Source organism: Salmo salar, chromosome ssa22, assembly GCF_905237065.1.
Source record: "Salmo salar chromosome ssa22, Ssal_v3.1, whole genome shotgun sequence".
Classification (NCBI taxonomy): domain Eukaryota; kingdom Metazoa; phylum Chordata; class Actinopteri; order Salmoniformes; family Salmonidae; genus Salmo; species Salmo salar.
The window spans coordinates 3,964,416-3,983,746 of record NC_059463.1 but is presented as its reverse complement, the minus strand read 5'-3'; the positions used below and the strand labels follow the sequence as shown (position 1 = coordinate 3,983,746).

At 40.8% G+C, this 19,331-nt stretch overlaps 1 protein-coding gene across 3 annotated transcripts in view; it reads right to left on the bottom strand.

Moving 5' to 3' along the window:
• Window positions 1–19,331, bottom strand: part of LOC106582652 (matrilin-4) — a 61,623-nt gene that overhangs the window by 20,379 nt on the left and 21,913 nt on the right. For all 3 annotated transcript variants that reach the window (XM_014165906.2, XM_014165908.2, XM_014165907.2), the window contains 2 exons: window positions 17,644–17,766; window positions 11,057–11,179 (listed from right to left, as the gene is read on the bottom strand). In XM_014165906.2, coding sequence (XP_014021381.1) covers window positions 11,057–11,179; window positions 17,644–17,766 — 246 coding nt within the window. The remainder of the gene's footprint in view (window positions 1–11,056; window positions 11,180–17,643; window positions 17,767–19,331) is intronic.

Sequence of the window (19,331 nt, the reverse complement as noted above, 5' to 3'; positions counted from 1 at the left end):
TTACTCCAACAGTTGAAGCAGCAGAGACTCATGGCTGCCCCCCTCCCCCACATCTGTCTGTGACTTTTCCCCAGCCCCTCTGTCACCTACGGCTGTGTGTTACATTCCCCCGCTACCTCCACGACACATCCCTCCGTGAGCCTGGGCCGCGCCCCCACAGCCCAGCTACCCCAGATGGGAGAGGAGAGGACACTGTCTGCAGTGAAGGAGATATGGGGGAGGAACTGTGTTGGTCTTGACCTCGAGCAGCAGGAATGGTTGTAGCAGTTGCTGTTTGAATTCAGAGACAGCTTTGCGCTGAGTAAGGAAGACGTGGGTCAGACTCATCTGGTGCAGCATGAGATCGACACAGGTGATGCTCGACCCATCAAGATGTGTCCCCGCTGTATCCCGTTGGCACACCAGGAGGCGGCAGACAAGGCTGTGTTGGAGATGCAGCGGTCAGACTTCATCGAGCCCTCAGACAGCCCCTGGGCGGTGCCAGTCACCATGGTTCCTAAGAATGTGGGCAAGCTGAGGTTCTGTGCAGACTACAGGTGGCTGAATGAGATAACCAGGAAGGACTCATACCCCATACCACGTATCGATGAGTCGCTGGACCTGGTTAGGGGGTCCTCCTGGTTCTCCTCACTAGACCTCTGCAGTGGCTACTGGCAGGTGCGCCTCTCCCCAGAGGCCAGAGCCAAAACTGCATTCTCCACTAACCGAGGACACTGGCAGTTCAAGGTCCTGTGCATCGGCCTGTGCAACAGTCCAGCTACTTTTGAGCGTTTGATGGACAGGGTGCTGGATGGCTTCCCCCGACAGCAGTGTCTGGTATACCTCGATGACATCCTGGCCCATGGCAGCTCTTTCCAGTCAGCCCTGGTGGCGCTACGACGTGTGCTGGAGCGCTTGGCTGCCGCAGGACTGAAGCTCCACCCTGAGAAGTGCCACTTCATGAGGAGAGAGGTGTCCCTCTTGGGCCAACGAGTGGGGAAGGAGGGTATGAGCACCATGGAGGACAAGGTGGGGGCTGTCTGAGACTGGCCCACCCCCACCGACCAGCATCAGCTGAAGAGCTTCCTGGGCCTGGCCTCATGCTAGAGGAGGTTTGATACGGGGCTTCTCAAGCGTTGCTTCTCCCCTGAACTGCCTGCTGCCGAAGGACAAGGCCTTCACTTGGACAGTGGAGTGTGAGGAGGCCTTCAACACCCTCAAACGTGCACTGATCGAGGCCCCCGTGGTCGACCCCCCTGACCTCACCTTGCCCTTTATCCTGGACACAGACGCAAACAATGTGGGCATGGGTGGGGTGCTGGCAGAGGTGGGGCCAGAGGGGGAGAGAGTGGGGGCGTACTTCAGCAAAACATTTGACAAACATGAGCGCCGCTACTGTGTCACCCGGCAGGATCTCCTGGCTGTTGTGGCTTCCATCAACTTCAAGTACTACATGGGTGGCCTGCCCTTTACTGTAAGGACTGACCACTCTGCTCTCCAGTGGCTCATGTCTTTCAGAGAGCCAGCAAAACAGTTATTCATGAAGATCTAAATGCATATTCAAATGAAACTGACATTGAAAATGGCCTAGTTTGAAATTAGGTATGCCTAGCTTGTTTTTTGAGGTATTAAAAATAGAAAATGTTCTTGAGACAAGATGTGTGGGCATATAGGCAGATGTTGCAATAGGAGGATGAATTTTGAATTTGAATCTTTCCCCGGAATTTTAAAGCTTGTTTCCAGCGTAAAGCATTGCAGACTAAAGTGTTGTTATATATTGTTTTATATAATCAGGTCCATATAATTTGTATTAAAATCAATTATATCAGTAGCTAGCTTTGGATCCCAGGAAGAGTGCAGCAGGTAACGGGGATCCTCCCCCCAAAAAATACCTCATGTTTTCAGGACATCAGTAGGCATAGCTGCGGAAAGTAGGGGTGCTGAGGGTGCTGCAGCACCCCCTGAAAATCGGAATATTTTTTTTTAAATTAAAAAAACATTCAATTATTTTATTTTTCTCACAAAAGTAGTGCACTAGCCCTTTACTTTATTAGCCGTCTGTAGCGCAGGGGAAACATTTTTTTTTTTTTACAGCGCCGCAATACATCTCAGTTTATTGCATAAATCGTACATACATTGGATTGCAATGCTGGTGCGATAAAATAATCCAGTCCAGTTTAATTACAGTTTAGGCTAATCCAAGTGTGGCAACCCGGGGGCCAGCAGGGAGCTACAGAGGAAGGAGCAAGACCTTGGTCAGCTCCAGAGGGCTAGAGAGGCCAAGGTGAGTCAGCACCATGGACAGCTCTACAGGCACCAACTAGGGCTGATGATTCAACACCAATACTACTCAGTCCAGGTGCTGCAACCAATTGGCACCTGGAATTGGTCCACCTGTCCTTCGTTACCCCAAATTAGTATAAGTAGAGGTGCAGTCACTTGGGCGGTCCGAGGAGCCGCCAGGCCGGACACCGAGTGACCCACCCATGACCTAAGAGGCCTTTCAGTTGTATTTCTCCCCTCCCTGTTCCTCCAACCTTAATTAAAGAACAACTTTTGTTTGAGCACCGCAAAACGATCTCCTGCTGTCTTATTTTATTGTGAGTTTCACCTCTGACTCCCCTGGGCTTCCCCATATGACACATTGTAAATGGAGAAGGCTAAAACATGATCAGCGCAGATTGGCAAATCAAAATAGCAGCACAAAGGTTTCGGGTGAACAGAGTGGTGCTGTCATTCAAGGTCTTTTATTGTGTTTGTAATGAGCACGGGATGGTTGCATTTTGGCATCTGTTCAGATGGATGAAGTCAGCGGGGAACACATGCAGCATACAGACACCACTGCTACAGACATACCACAGATCTTACATGCAGTGGTGTGCTATATTTTTAGGCGAGGGAGTGCAAAAAAATACGTAAATTAAGTAATTTACGTATAATTTCCTCAATAAATATTTGTATCGACAGATGTAGCCTATTGAATAGCCTATCATTACAGGGCAACCAACCCTGTTCAGGGAGTGCTACCGTACTGTAAAGTTTAATTCTAACCCCAGTTGTAACTAACCCGATCCATCTTAGAAAATAGGTAATTATTAGAATCAGGTGTGTTAGATTAGGGTTGGAATGAAAACCTACAGGTAGGGCTCATGATTTGGAACACCTATCCATTGCGGTGTGTAGGCCTAAAGCATTGTAGGCTTGTTTTTTATAAAGTGCATTCGGGAAAGTATTCAGATCCATTGACCTTTTCCACATTTTGTTACATTACAGCCTTATTCTAAAATGGATTGAATTGTTTTTTTACTCATGAATCTACACACAATACCCCATAATGACAAAGCAAAAACAGGTTTTGAGTAATTTTGGCACATTTGTAAAAAAATACAATAAACTGAAATATCACATATACATTAGTATTCAGACCTTTTACTCAGTACTTTGTTGAAGTACCTTTGGCAACAATTACAGCCTCGAGTCTTCTTGGGTATGACGCTACAAGCTTGACACGCCTGTATTTGGCTAGTTTCTCAAATTATTCTCTGCAGATCCTCTCAAGCTCTGTCAGGTTGGATGGGGAGTGTTGCTGCACAGCTATTTTCAGGTCTCCAGAGATGTTAGATCGGGTTCAAGTCCAGGCTCTGGCTGGGCCACTCAAGGACATTCAGAGACTTGTCCCGAAGCCACTCCTGCGTTGTCTTGCCTGTGTGCTTAGGGTCGCTGTCCTGTTGGAAGGTGAACCTTCACCCCAGTTTGAGGTCCTGAGCGCTCTGGAGCAGGTTTTCATCAAGGATCTCTCTGTACTTTACTCCGTTCATCTTTCCCTCGATACTGACTAGTCTCCCAGTCCCTGTTGCTGTAAAACATCCCCACAGCATGATGCTGCCACCACCATGCTTCACCATAGGGATGGTGCCAGGTTTCCTCCCGAGGTGAAGCTTGGCATTCAGGCCAAAGAGTTCAATCTTGGTTTCATCAGACCCGAGAATCTTGTTTCTCATGGCCTGAGAGTCCTTTAGGTGCCTTTTGGCAAACTCCAAGCGGGCTGTCATGTGCCTTTCACTAAGGAGTGGCTTCCATCTGGCCACTCTACCATAATAGCCTGATTGGTGGAGTGCTAAAGAGATGGTTGTCCATCTGGAAGGTTCTCCTATCTCCACAGAGGCACTCTGGAGTTCTGTTAGAGTGACCCTGATTGCTCAGTTTGGCTGGGTGGCCAACTCTAGGAAGAGTCTTGGTGGTTCCAAACTTCTTCCATTTAAGAATGATGGAGGCCACTGGGTTCTTGGTGACCTTCAATGCTGCAGAATATTTTTGGTACCCTTCCCCAGATCTGTGCCTCGACACAATTCCTTCGACCTCATGGCTTGGTTTTTTCCCTAACATGCACTATCAACTGTGGGATCTTTATATAGACAGGTGTGTGCCTTTCCAAAGCATGTCCAATCAATTGAATTTACCAAGGAAGATCAATGTAAACATGTTACATCTGAGCTCAATTTAGAGTCTCATAGCAAAGGGTCTGAATACTTATGTAAATAAGTTTGTTTGTTTTTTGTATTCAATAAAAACTGTTTTTGCTTCGTCATTATGGGGTATTGTGTGTAGATTGATGAGTAAAAAAATATATTTAATCAATTTTAGAATAAGGCTGTACCATAACAAAATGTGGAAAAAGGTCTGAATACTTTCCGAATGCACTGTACACAAGTGGAGGCTCCTCAGAGGAGGAAGGGGAGGACCATCCTGAATTTCAGAAGAAAAAAATGGTGAAATATTATCCTTTTTAGATAAAACTATACTAAATATATTCACATCACCAAATAATTGATAAAAACACACTGTTTTTCAATGGTCTACAGTAGCCTGAACACCACTCTGTAGGGTAGCACCATAGTGTAGCCGGAGAACAACTAGTTTCCATCCTCGTCTGGGTACATTTTATTTATTTATTTTGCTCCTTTGCACCCCATTATTTCTATTTCTACTTTGCACTTTCTTCCACTGCAAATCTACCATTCCAGTGTTTTACTTGCTATATTGTATTTACTTTGCCACCATGGCCTTTTTTGCCTTTACCTCCCTTATCTCACCTCATTTGCTCACATTGTATATAGATGCAATTGTAAATGAGAACTTGTTCTCAACTTGCCGACCTGGTTAAATAAAGGTGAAATAAATAAACATTGACTTCAATACAAAACCTAGGAGGCTCATGATTCTCACACCCTTCCATAGACTTGCACATAAATTATGACAACTTCTGGAGGACATCCTCCAACCTATCAGAGTTTCTGCAGCATGAACTGACATGTTGTCCACCCAATTTAAGGGTCAGAGAATGAATGTAGTACTGAAAGCATAAGCTACAGCTAGCTAGCACTGCTGTGCATAAAATGTGGTGAGTAGTTGACTTAAAGAGAGAGAAAGACAATAGTTTAACAGTTTTGAACAAAAAAATGAAGGAAAAGCAAGAGAGAGACCTAGCTATATTTCTATTTTTTTTCACGTTCACTTAGTGAATGCAGCTTGCTAGCTTAGCCTACTCAAACACCCGGCTCAAACAGAGAGGTACGCTATGTTACCTATCTGGTTATGGCTATCCAACACTGGAACTCTTCCAAGTTAAGGTAAGCTTTTAGTTTTATTAATTTATTTCTACTGGGACCCACCAGTGTAACTGTTAAACTGCTTGCTAACTGTGCACTGTACTTACTGCATGATTGTAGTGGGTTTACTAATGCGTTAGTTCTAATAGCTATGTTGACTTGGCGTTAGCTAATACGGTGATGATGTAGGCTGACATGTTGTCCACCCAATTTAAGGGTCAGAGAATGAATCTAGTACTGAAAGCATAAGCTACAGCTAGCTAGCACTGTTGTGCATAAAATGTGGTGAGTAGTCGACTTAAAGAAAGAGAAAGACAAAAGTTTAACAGTTTTGAACAAAAAAATGAAGGAAAAGCAAGAGAGAGACCTAGCTATATTTCTATTATCTTTTCACGTTCACTTACTTAGTTAGCGAATGCAGCTAGCTAGCTTAGCCTACTCAAACACCCGGCTCAAACAGAGAGGTACGCTATGTTACCTATCTGGTTATGGCTATCCAACACTGGAACTCTTCCAAGTCAAGGTAAGCTTTTAGTTTTATTAATTTATTGCTACTGGGACCCACCAGTGTAACTGCTAAACTGCTTGCTAACTGTGCACTGTACTTACTGCATGATTGTAGTGGGTTTACTAACGCGTTAGTTCTAATAGCGTTAGCTAATATGGTGATGATGTAGGCTGTGTGTAGCAGTTTAGCGGTTACGATATGAAGGTTTGTTGGAAAGGTTTTTTCGCCTGGTCACAGACAGCTGATGTGTTGTGCACTGAAGTCCACAAGCGAGGGGAAAAGGTGAAAAGAGAAGAGCGCCTAGATGTGAGAAGGAAGCATAGAATAATCAAAGGGATCATGCAGTTTGTATGTGGCTGTTATGACAGTGAACTGTGTTTGTGTGTGATCAAGGGTGTATTCATTCCGTCAATTTTGTTGAAAATAATGTATTAAACAGAAGCAAACTGAACGAAACGGGGATAAACAATAGAAACTCTTGTTTGCAAGTGTTAGACTTATGATTACACCCTAGATCAGCTAGCTGCAGACAAGATTGTGCAAGGCAGTATTGAATGTGTCAATGTCTGTCACCTTGATTACTCAAATTTCGCTGGACCTGTGCACCTATGTTGTAAACTTTCATTCATAGGCTAGGTTGTAGTAACCTCATGCTGGGTATAAGGAACATTTTAGTATCATGTAGTAAACCTATCGATGTTAAATTGAGCTGGGTGAATGGAATATGAATGACAGTCAAACAGTATGCTGTAATAGAAATAAGGCCATGCTCATAAAAAAAAAATAATTGTCCTCCCTCATTTTAAACGGCACCAACCGCCACTCATATACACCATCCGAGCAGTGCAAAAAGCTTGGGACTGAAGTACATTTTCTTAAAAATACAACTTTGCCCTGTGCTTCTACGAGCATGCTCTTCATATAGCCTAGGCCTATAGCCTATAGTATAAGTTATGGATCATTTTATTGAGACCACACTAGGCGAACTTGATATTGCACACCCAGCAGAAAATCAGGGATGAGGGCCATCATCGGACACCCATGAGATACCATGATAAGCAACTAATTCTCAAACCCTGAGCAATATAACATTTAATCGAGTACAAATTACATAACCCTCCCCTGGACTAAATAAAAAAAATACTAAAACCTCCCCTTGACTGAAATTGAAAAAGCATGACCCTCCCACATTTTCCTCCAGTTAACTATTGTGTACATTTTGATCTCCCTAGCGATTTACTTTGACTATATATCCATAACACATTCATTACACAACCGTAAGCTTTCCTGTACGTGTTACAACAGATCCCAACCACATTATTAAAAGGTTAATGAAATATATTAACCTGTCTGGGCTAGGGGGCAGTATTTTCACGGCCGGATGAAAAACATACACAATTTAAACAGGTTACTACTCTGGCCCAGAAACTAGAATATGCATATTATTAGTAGATTTGGATAGAAAACACTCTGAAGTTTCTAAAACTGTTTGAATGGTGTCTGTGAGTATAACAGAACTCATATGGCAGGCAAAAACCTGAGAAAAATCCATGCAGGAAGTGGAAAGTCTGAGAATTATAGTTCTTCTTTTGGTTCTCTATCGAAGCTACAGTGTCTGTGGGGTGACGTTGCACTTCCTAAGGCTTCCATTGGCTGTCTAAAGCCTTCAGAAAGTGGTTTGAGCATTTTCCTGTCACTGGGGCAGATAATAGGAGCTCAGTTACTGAGTGGTCTGCCTGGCAACAAAGGGATTGGATATGCGCGGTCACACGAGCACGCCGTTCCTTCTTTTTCTTCTTGAATGAATATGCTATTGTCCGGTTGGAATATTATCACAGTTTTACGTTAAAAATACCATAAAAATTGATTTTAAACAGCGTTTGACATGCTTCTAAGTACGGTAATGGAACATTTGACTTTTTGTCTCTCGTTCCGCGCTCGCGCGTTATGCCTTTGGATAAGTGATCTGTACGCACGAACAAAACGGAGGTATTTGTACATAAATATGGATTATTTCGAACAAAAACAACATTTCTTGTGGAAGTAGCAGTCCTGGGAGTGCATTCTGACGAAGATCAGCAAAGGTAAGAGAATATTTGTAATACTAATTCTGAGTTTAGATTGCTCCGAACTTGGCGGGTGTCTGAATAGCTCACCGTGATGGCTGAGCTATGTACTCAGAATATTGAAAAATGTGCTTTCTCCGTAAAGCTATTTTAAAATCTGACACAGCAGTTGCATCCAGGGGTAGTCTATCTATAATTCTTAAAATAATTGTTATATATTTTGTCAACGTTTATGATGAGTATTTTTGTAAATTGATGTGCACATTCACCGGCCGTTTTGGTGGGAATACATTTCCTGAACATCACGCGCCAATGTACAATGCTGTTTTTGGATATAAATATGAACTTTATCGAACAAAACATACATGTATTGTGTAACATAATGTCCTAGAAGTGTCATCTGATGAAGTACGTCAAAGGTTAGTGCTTCATTTAGCTGTGTTTTGGGTTTTATTGACACAATTAATCAATCAATCAATCAATCAATCAATCAAATGTATTTATATAGCCCTTCTTACATCAGCTGATATCTCAAAGTGCTGTACAGAAAACCAGCCTAAAACCCCAAACAGCAAGCAATGCAGGTGTAGAAGCACCGTGGCTAGGAAAAACTCCCTAGAAAGGCCAAAACCTAGGAAGAAACCTAGAGAGGAACCAGGCTATGAGGGGTGGTCAGTCCTCGTCTGGCTGTGCCGGGTGGAGATTATAACAGCACATGGCCTAGATGTTCAAATGTTCATAAATGACCAGCATGGTCAAATAATAATAATCATAGTAGTTGTTGAGGGTGCAACAAGTCAGTAACACAAGAGTAAGTGTCAGTTGGCTTTTTCATAGCTGATATCCTTGCTTTGAAAATGGCTGTGTGATTATTTTTGTCTATGTACTCTCGTAACATAATCTAATGTTTTGTTTTCGCTGTAAAGCCTTTTTGAAATCGGACAATGTGGTTAGATTAACGAGAAGTTTGGTGTAAAATAGTTGTATGTTTGAGAAAGTTGAATTATGACATTTTGTTGTTTTTGAATTTGCCGCCCTGACATTTCACTGGCTGTGTCCCGCAGGTGGGACGCCTAGCCCATAGAAGTTAATAGAACCTTTTCCAGTACACGACACACTGACGTCACACACAGATACACGCGACTCTTGGCTGCAGTAAGAAAACTATCGCCATCTGCGCCCATTCAACATAGTCTAGATTTACATTTTTATTACTTATAAATTGCTTGAACAGTCTCTAAGATTATATTTGGTTGTGCTCTTTGCAAAATAACTATCTGGGATGCAGCAGTTGTTAGTTGGAATGCTAACGCTCATTGAATTAGGCTATATCAAAAAACCTAGCCAAAGAGCCATTTTACTGGTTGAAGTTTATAATTAAAAAGGACAATCATACGAGCCTTAAAATCGAATTATAATCCAAAAGTAGTGTGCAATGCACTCATAAGCAACATGTAGGTAGAGGCTTTTTTTTGCTGGTGTTCTATAAGAACTCCCCCGTGTTCTTCCACCAACTTGCACGAATCGCCCTCATATGGCAAAAACTAATGTAGACATTAATAAATGCATTTCTAAAGCTTCCCCCAAAAAATGTAAAATGGTAAGGGGATGCCAAGATGGAGACACTGTGGCTTCAACACAGCGCCCCCTATCAGTCATCTAGTGTATATTGTTTATAAATCATTGGTCTCGTTCCGTTCATTATTATTGGACACAGTGGAGATCGAATTTCAATATTGATGTTGCAAATTATAATGCCTAGATGCTTTTTACAGTGGTGATTAAGTTTATAAATTGCATGGTTGGGCAGTGGGTCTGTAAAAGTAGTAGTAGGAGTAGTGTGTTGCTTGGTAACAACGTAAATGGTGGCACTTTTTCTGAATGTACTCGCCATGTGGATGGCATTTAGTGTATCATGGGCAGGATAAACAGATGTTTTATTATCACATACACCAGATAGGTCTAGTGAAATGTGTTGTCTTACAGGGTCAGCCATAGTAGTACGGTGCCACTGGAGCAAATTAGGGTTAAGTGCCTTGCTCAAGGACTCATCAATAGATCAGTGTTGCCAACTATTTTTCAGTGAGATCTGCTATTGGCTCCTTGATTTGTCCCAGAAGTCACTAGATGGCATTTTGAATTTGTCGCTAGAATCTTTTACCCATAAAAGTCTCTGGAGGGGTCTGAAAACTCGCTAAATATAGTGACAAACTTGCTAAATTGGCAACACCGCAACAGATTTTTCACCTTGACGGCTCGGGTATTCAAACCAGCAACCTTTTGGCTACTGGCCCAACACTCTAACCGCTAGGCTACCTGCTGCCCTAGACTATAACATTAGGTCTAACAATGGGAATTCCAAAACACCCGTTGTATAAGTAAGCTTAATTTTCAACATTTTCAAAATGAGATTTGGCCTTTTGGCATATATGATAACAATGGTATGGCAGAAGCACACTTTTCAGAACAGCCATAATGATAATAACTCTATCATTGTAATGCTGCATCTATTAAGATGCCTAAATATGAACTCTTGCATAGCATGACATGAATGCGCTATAGATATGCTATGGATTTATTTAATTAATCTTTAATAATGTGGTTGGGACATGTTATAACATGTTCATTAAACACTTATAGATGTGTAATGAATGTGTTATGGATATATAGTCAAAGTTAATCGCTACCAATCATTTTGATTGATTGACATTTTAGCACAGATTTCCACTATTCATATTTTAAAGGCGGGTCTCGGGCTTGATCAATATGGAACAGTATGTAGATTTGTTGTGCTCGTGATGATCACCGCAAACCTTAACAAGCAGCCACCTTAAATATTCTGTTGGATAAATCTGCTTCCAGCTAAATACATTGTACGGTTTGGCCTCACTAACTTGTGCAGGTCTTCTTGTCATTGTTGAGAATGTAGCCAGCGTTGCAGTTGCAGGTGAAGACGCCTGGCGAGGCGATACAGATCTGCTCACAGTCATGCTTCCCCTCACCACACAGGTCCATCACTGTGTTTCATAAAAAACAGAGAAACTGATTACTGCATGGATGTGGTTTCATGTACAGAATACAGTTCACTAAGGTACACACACATTATGCATTATCATGCAGTTATTTAAGGAGTTATGACAGTCTTAAAATGTCTTATCATTCCATAATGATCCTGAGGTAAAATCTTTTGAGTCATGTTGAAAAATTGCCAAAGACAGGAGATATCATGTGTTGACTGTAAAACAGTATGAACTCATACATGCTTATAACTAATATTAATTTATTACGAGTGTGCACCTTAGGTGAAGTGATACCCATTTACTTCAAACTGGCAGTCCAGCTTACTACTAATGGCAGATCATCCTAACCATCTTGAACGTTATGCGGATTTGAGGGTGAGCTGAGAAAAATCTTCCGGCAGTCAGTCTAATGTACTTTCTGACTGTTTTCCGTTTGAGTTATTGTATTTTTTATTTGTATTTTATTTTATTTCACCTTTATTTAACCAGGTAGGCTAGTTGAGCACAAGTTCTCATTTACAACTGCGACCTGGTAATACCAATGATGCAAAAGTATTCATCCCCTGTCACGTCCTGACCATAGTAAGATGTTATTTTCTATGGAAGAGTAGGTCAGGGCGTGACAGGGGGTGTTTTTCTAGGTCTTGTATTTCTATGTTGTTAGGTTCTAGTTTTGGTATTTCTATGTTGGTTTGTTTGGGATGATCTCCAATTAGAGGCAGCTGGTCCTCGTTGTCTCTAATTGGAGATCATACTTAAGTAGGGTTTTTTTTCCATCTGGGTTTGTGGGAGATTAATTTTGAGTCAGTGTATGTTTCTCCACTATCACGGTTTGTTGTTGTGTCAGTTCAGTTTATTTGTGTATTGCATAGTTTCACAGAGTAAATAAATTGTGGAACGACACACACGCTGCACTTTGGTCCACTCCTCCATTCAACATCCGTGACATCCCCCTTGGCATTTTTCCTATTTTGTTGCATTACAACCTGTAGTTTAAATTAATTTGATTTGGATTTCATGTAATTGACATACACAAAATAGTCCAAATTGGTGAAGTGAAATGAAAAAAATAAATTGTTTAAAAAAATTCTAAATAATAACAAATCGGAAAAGTGGTGCGTAAAAATGTATTTACCCCCTTTGCTATGAAGCCCCTAAATAAGATCTGGTGAAACGAATTACCTTCAGAAGTCATGTAATTAGTTAAATAAAGTCCACCTGTGTGCAATCTAAGTGTCACATGATCTGTCACCATCTCAGTATATATACCCCTGTTCTGAGAGCCTCCAGAGTCTGCAACACCACTATGCAAGGGGCACCATGAAGACCAACTAGCTCTCCAAACAGGTCAGGGACAAAGTTGTGGAGAAGTACAGATAAGGGTTGGGTAATAAAAAAATATCCGAAATTTTGAACATCCCACGGAGCACCATTAAATCCATTATTAAAAAATGGAAAGAATATTGCATCACAACAAACCTGCCAAAGAGGGCCGCCCACCAAAACTCAGGGACCAGGCAAGGAGGGCATTAATCATAGAGGCAATAAAAGAGACCAAAGATAACCATGAAGGAGCTGCAAAGCAGCACAGCGGAGATTGGAGTATCTGTCCATAGGCCCACTTTAAGCCATACACTCCACAGAGCTGGGTTTTACAGAAGAGTGGCTAAAAAAGCCATTGCTTAACTTTTTTGGGATAGGGGGCAGTATTTTCACGGCCGGATAAAAAACGTACCCGATTTAATCTGGTTACTACTCCTGCCCAGAAACTAGAATATGCATATAATTAGTAGATTTGGATAGAAAACACTAAAGTTTCTAAAACTGTTTGAATGGTGTCTGTGAGTATAACAGAACTCATATGACAGGCCAAAACCTGAGAAGATTCCATGCAGGAAGTGCCCTGTCTGACAATTTGTTGTCCTTCTGTTGCATCTCTATCAAAATTACAGCATCTGTGCTGTAACGTGACACTTTCTAAGGCTTCCATTGGCTCTCTAAAGCCGCCAGAAAGTGGAATGGGGTGTCTGCTGTCTTTGGGCAAAGTATAGGAGCAGAGTTTGTAAGTGGTCAGCCTGGGGACAGTGAGACTGGAGATGCGCGTTCACGAGACTTCTCAATTTTTTTTCTTTCAGTCTTTGAATGAATACAATTGCCCGGTTGGAATATTATCGCTATTTTACGAGAAAAATAGCATAAAAATTGATTTTAAACAGCGTTTGACATGCTTCTAAGTACGGTAATGGAATATTTTGAATTTTTTTGTCACGAAATGCGCTCGCGCGTTACCCTTCGGATAGTGACCTGAACGCATGTACAAAACGGAGGTATTTGGATATAACTATGGATTATTTGGAACCAAAACAACATTTGTTGTTGAAGTAGAAGTCCTGGGAGTGCATTCTGACGAAGAACAGCAAAGGTAATCCAATGTTCCTAATAGTAATTCTGAGTTTAGGTGACCACGAAGTTGGCGGATGTCAAAATAGCTAGCCGTGCTGGCCGAGCTATGTACTCAGAATATTGCAAAATGTGCTTTCGCCGAAAAGCTATTTTAAAATCGGACATAGCGATTGCATAAAGAAGTTCTGTATCTATAATTCTTAAAATAATTGTTATGTATTTTGTCAACGTTTATCATGAGTAATTTAGTAAATTCACCGGAAGTTTTTGGTGGGTATGCTAGTTCTGAAGATCACATGCTAATGTAAAAAGCTGTTTTTTTATATAAATATGAACTTGATTGAACAAAACATGCATGTATTGTATAACATAATGTCCTAGGAGTGTCATCTGATGAAGATCATCAAAGGTTAGTGCTGCATTTAGCTGTGGTTTGGGTTTATGTGGCATATATGCTTGCTTGAAAAATGGCTGTGTGATTATTTGTGTCTATGTACTCTCCTAACAGAATCTAATGTTTTGCTTTCGCTGTAAAGCCTTTTGGAAATCGGACAACGTGGTTCGATTCAGGAGAAGTGTATCTATAAAATGGTGCAAAATAGTCAGTCCTATGTTTGAGAACTTTGAATTATGACATTTTGTGGTTTTAAATTTGGCGCTCTGATTTTTCACTGGCTGTTGAATAGTGTGGGACGATTTAGTCCCACCTCCCCTAGAGAGGTTAAAGAATAAAATAAGCAAACATGTTTGGTGTTCGCCAAAAGGCATGTGGGAGACTCCCCAAAAATATGGAAGAAGGAACTCTGGTCAGATGAGACAAAAATTGAGCTTTTTGGCCATTAAGGAAAACATTATGTCTGGCACAAACCCAACACCTCTCATCACCCCGAGAATACCATCGGCAGGGACTGGGAAACTGGTCAGAATTGAAGGCATGATGGCTGGCGCTAAATACAGGGATATTCTTGAGGGAAACCTGTTTCAGTCTTCCAGAGATTTGAGACTGGGATGGAAGTTAACCTTCCAGCAGGGCAATGACCCTAAGCATACTGCTAAAGCAACATTTGAGTGGTTTAGGGGAAACATTTAAATGTCTGGGAATAGCCTAGTCAAAGCCCAGACCTCAATCTAATTGAGAATCTTTGGTATGACTTAAAACCTGTTGGGCCTCGGGGGCAGTATTGAGAAATTTTGAAAAAAATATGTGCCCATTTTTAACTGCCTCCTACACCAACTCAGAAGCTAGGATATGCATATTATTAACACATTCGGATAGAAAACACTCTGAATTTTCTAAAACAGTTTGAATGGTGTCTGTAAGTATAACAAAACTCATATTGCAGGCAAAAACCTGTGAAAAATAGATTTAAAAAAAAATGTGAATTTTGTGACTGTACTATTTAGTGTCATTGTTTTATAGATACCATAGTGAGAAAGGATTCATTTCGCAACACCTACGGCTTCCACTAGATGTCAACGATCTTTATAAAGTTGTTTGAAGCGTCTATGATAAACAGAGAGCAAATTAGAATGCAAGGAAGTTGACATGTCGTCAGTTCATTTCTTTGCGCCTGCGCATAAATCTGAGAAGCGTGAGTTTGTCATTATTGTTTATCTAGACATAGGATAGGTTGTGTGAAAATATTACTGATGTTTAACGTTAAAAATGGACCAAAAGATTAATGCTAAACAACATTTGACATGTTTGAACGAACGTAAATAGATTATTTACTAGGTTTTTTTTGCTTTTCGGCGTGATTTTACACCCCCCCCCACCACGTTTTGTGGGAGCATAATGAACGCTAACTACTTGGTGTTATTTGGACATAAATTATGAACTTTGTCAAAAGAAACCACATTTGTTCCGGACCTGGGATTCCTGGCAGTGCCTTCTGATGGAGATAATCAAAGGTAAGGGGATATTTACAATGTTATTATCGATATTAGATGATGCTAACTGTATAGCATAGCTTATTGTTCTTAGCATAGCACCCCGTTTATTGCAAAATGTGATTTCCCAGTAAAGTTATTTTGAGATCTGGCCATTCGGTAGCAATTACGAGATGATAATATATTATTCTTTGAATGACAATATTATAATTTACCAATGTTTTCGAATAGTAATTTTGTTATGTTCACCGGAAGCATTTCAGAGAAGAAAAAAATCTGAATTTCACGCTACTGTAAAATGCTGTTTTTGGATATAAATATGAACTTGATGGAACAAAAAATGCATGTATTGTATAACATAATGTCCTAGGAGTGTCATCTGATGGAGATTGACAAAGGTTAGTGCATAATTCTAGCTGGTTTCTGCTTTTGGTGACGCCTGACCTTGAATTGAAAATGGATGTTTGTACTTTTGTGGCTATGTACTGTCCTAACATAATCTAACTTTATGCTTTTGCCGTAAAGCCTCTTTGAAAATCGAACAATGTGGTTAGATTAAGGAGATGTTTATCTTTTAAATTGTGTAAAATAGTTGATTGTTTGAGAAATTGAAATTATTTGATTTTTGATGTTTTGAATTTCCAGCCTTGTTAGCAATCCCGACTCGTAGTTCATTGCTAACCTGTAGCCCCAACAGGTTAAAGATTGCTGTACACCAGCGGAACCCATTCAACTTGAAGGAGCTGGAGCAGTTTTGCCTTGAAGAATGGGCAATGATCCCAGTGGCCTGATGTGCCAAGCTTATTGAGACATACCCCAAGAGACTTGCAGCTGTAATTGCTGCAAAAGGTATACAAAGTATTGCACGCTGAAGTTTTCAGTTTTTTTGTCTTATTTCTTGTTTGTTTTACAATAAAAAATATTTCGCATTTTCAAAGTGGTTGCATGTTGTGTAAATCAAATGATACAACCCCCCCCAAAATCTATTTTAATTCCAGGTTGTAAGGCAACAAAATAGGAAAAATGACAAGGGGTGGTGCATACTTTCGCAAACCACTGAAATTGTAGACACGTCTGGCACATATAAATAACAAAACAGTACAAAAATATTGATATGGCAAGTAGGCATTACCAGGAGATAATCGTATGCATGCGTGCATGTGATGTATCAATTGGAGAAATAACCAATATACTTTTTTGGCAGATGTATGATGACGTAATAAATGAATAAATGCTTTGATATTACATTCGGCGGTATAGTCATCCATGGATGTGGCCTGGGGAAAATATAAGGTTTCAGTTCATGGGACCTATCTGTCAAAGAGCAGTTTGATCTTGAGACTTTCTTGAGTATTACTAGGCAAGTGACCATATCCAGTTGAGTCCAGTGTATTTTATTAAGTTAGAAAACTCATTGAAAGTGAACTGGATAGCAGAGAGGAGTAACTACTGTAGGTCATACCGCTTATTAAGCTAGTGTTTATTAATCTAATGTTGGTTCAGAACATATGGCACGTATGGACTACCTGTAACAGTACACACAGATAATGGTCACCACTTTTTTACGAACATCCAAATTAGAGTATTTTCCCCCCCATGTAAAATAAAACAGTTGTACACCCAAATGCCTATGTGTAGACTCATATAAAAAATAAATTGTCAATTAATCTCACATAGACTTCAATATTTGGGTTCAATAGCTTAAGCGTGCTCCTGGCTTTATAAAGATTCAATTCTCTTAAAGGCCCAGTGCAGTCAAAAATGTGATTTATATGTATTTCCACAATATGAGGTTGGAATAATACTGTGAAATTAATGATAATGCCCTTTTAGTGTGAGACCGCCTGAAATTTCAGCCTGTTTTGGTTGGATAGAGGTTTGGCCTGCCTGTTGACGTCACCTGGCAATAAATTAGCTAATAGATAAATAAGAGAGTTCCAAACCTCTGCCAATAACAGCTAGTTTTCAGTTTTCCTTTCCCCACTCAGACCACTCCCAGACAGTCCTAGCAAAATTCTTACTTGAGAAATTGCTCTTTGCTGTTTGTTTTAAATTAAAATTGTTAAAAATAATCACAGTAAGGTACTGTACTTAATTGTTACACAGAAATGATTTGATATTGAGATAAAAACAGCTGCAATGGCCCTTTAAAGTGTGTAGAAACTTACTCTGGCAGGTCTTTCCATCCTCCTGGAGCATGTATCCCTCAGCACAGCGGCAGAAATAGCCATTGAGTACATCCACACATTCATGCTGACAGCTGTGATTCCCAAACGAACAGTAGTCGATCACTGAAGGAAGGAAAATGCAAAAAAATTATATGCTTATAGAAATTAAGTTATAATGCATAATATTAAATAGTAATTCAATAATGCTCTTAATTGTATTTGTCACACATTGATGTAGTGCTCATGAAGGCTTTATAAGCTGCACGTCATTTAAAGCGGGACCCTTAAGTCGATAGGAAATATTACTTTAAGGTTTATATTATGGGACTTGCTTGGCAAGCTTATGAGAAATATCCATATCTATGTTAGACTGCTTTGTAAGCTCTATCTTAATGATCCCTTTGGATTATCATATGTCTGCATGAAAACAAGGGTGAGGAAATTAATTAATGAAAAAATGTTTTTGAGTGAAAGTACAGTATACTTACAGTGGATTTTACAGTTTAAAAAAAATATTTCCTCACCGTTGTTTTCATGCAGAAATATGAGATTTCAAAGGGGTCATTAAGACAAATCTAACAAATCAGCTTATCACAGATATGCGTAATTCTTTTACATTTCTTGCAAATCTATAAAAACTTAAATATTACATTTACAGAAGTATTCAAACCCTTTACTCAGTACTTTGTTGAAACATCTTTGGCAGCGATTACAGCCTCAAATATTCTTGCTGCAAGTTTGGTACCACTGTATTTGGGTAGTTCTGTCCAATTATTCTCTGCAGATCCTCTAAAGCTCTGTCAGGTTGGATGGGGAGTGTCACTGCACAGCTATTTTCAGGTCTCTCTGGGTTCAAGACCGGGCTTTGGCTGGGCCATTAAAGGACATTCAGAGACATGTCCCAAAGCCACTCCTGCATTGCCTTGGCTGTGTGCTGGAAGTTGGAAGGTGATCCTTCGGCCCAGTCTGAGGTCCTGAGTGCTCTGGAGCAGCTTTTCATCAAGGATCTCTCTGTACTTTGCTCCGTTCATCTTTTCGTCGATCCTGACTAGTCTTCCAGTCCCTGGCGCTGAAAAACATCCCCACAGCATGATGCTGCCACCACCATGCTTCACCGTAGGGATGGTGCCAGGTTTCCTCCAGATGTGATACTTGGCATTCAGGCCAAAGAGTTCAATCTTGGATTCATCAAACCAGAGAATCTTGTCTCTCATGGTCTGAGAGTCCTTTAGGTGCCTTTTGGCAAACTCCAAGCAGGCTGTCATGTGCCTTTTACTGAGGAGTGGCTTCCCTCTGGCCACTCTATCATAAAGGCCTGATTGGTGGAGTGCTGGTAAGCATTGAACGTAATTTCCAGTCGCAACTTAGACTTGTTTTCGTGCTGCTGTAAGGTTTGATGCTAACGTTCCTGCTAACGTTTTCACCCTGGACACTTTATCTGGACATGGTTGTACACGACCTCCACCAGCCGAAGCTAAGTAGTAACATTAAGCCTTCTAATTGTAGTCGCTGTACTCAAAATATACAGGAGAACGATCGCCTTATGGCGAGGATTGCCGAGCTGCAAGCCCAGCTTCAGACGTAAGGGTAATTTATTAAGTGTCGGAAAGGATGAAACAGCGTCTGTGCCACCAATAAGTACAGATAGAAGTATAAATCCCTCGCACAGTCCCCGCAGCCGGAAAATT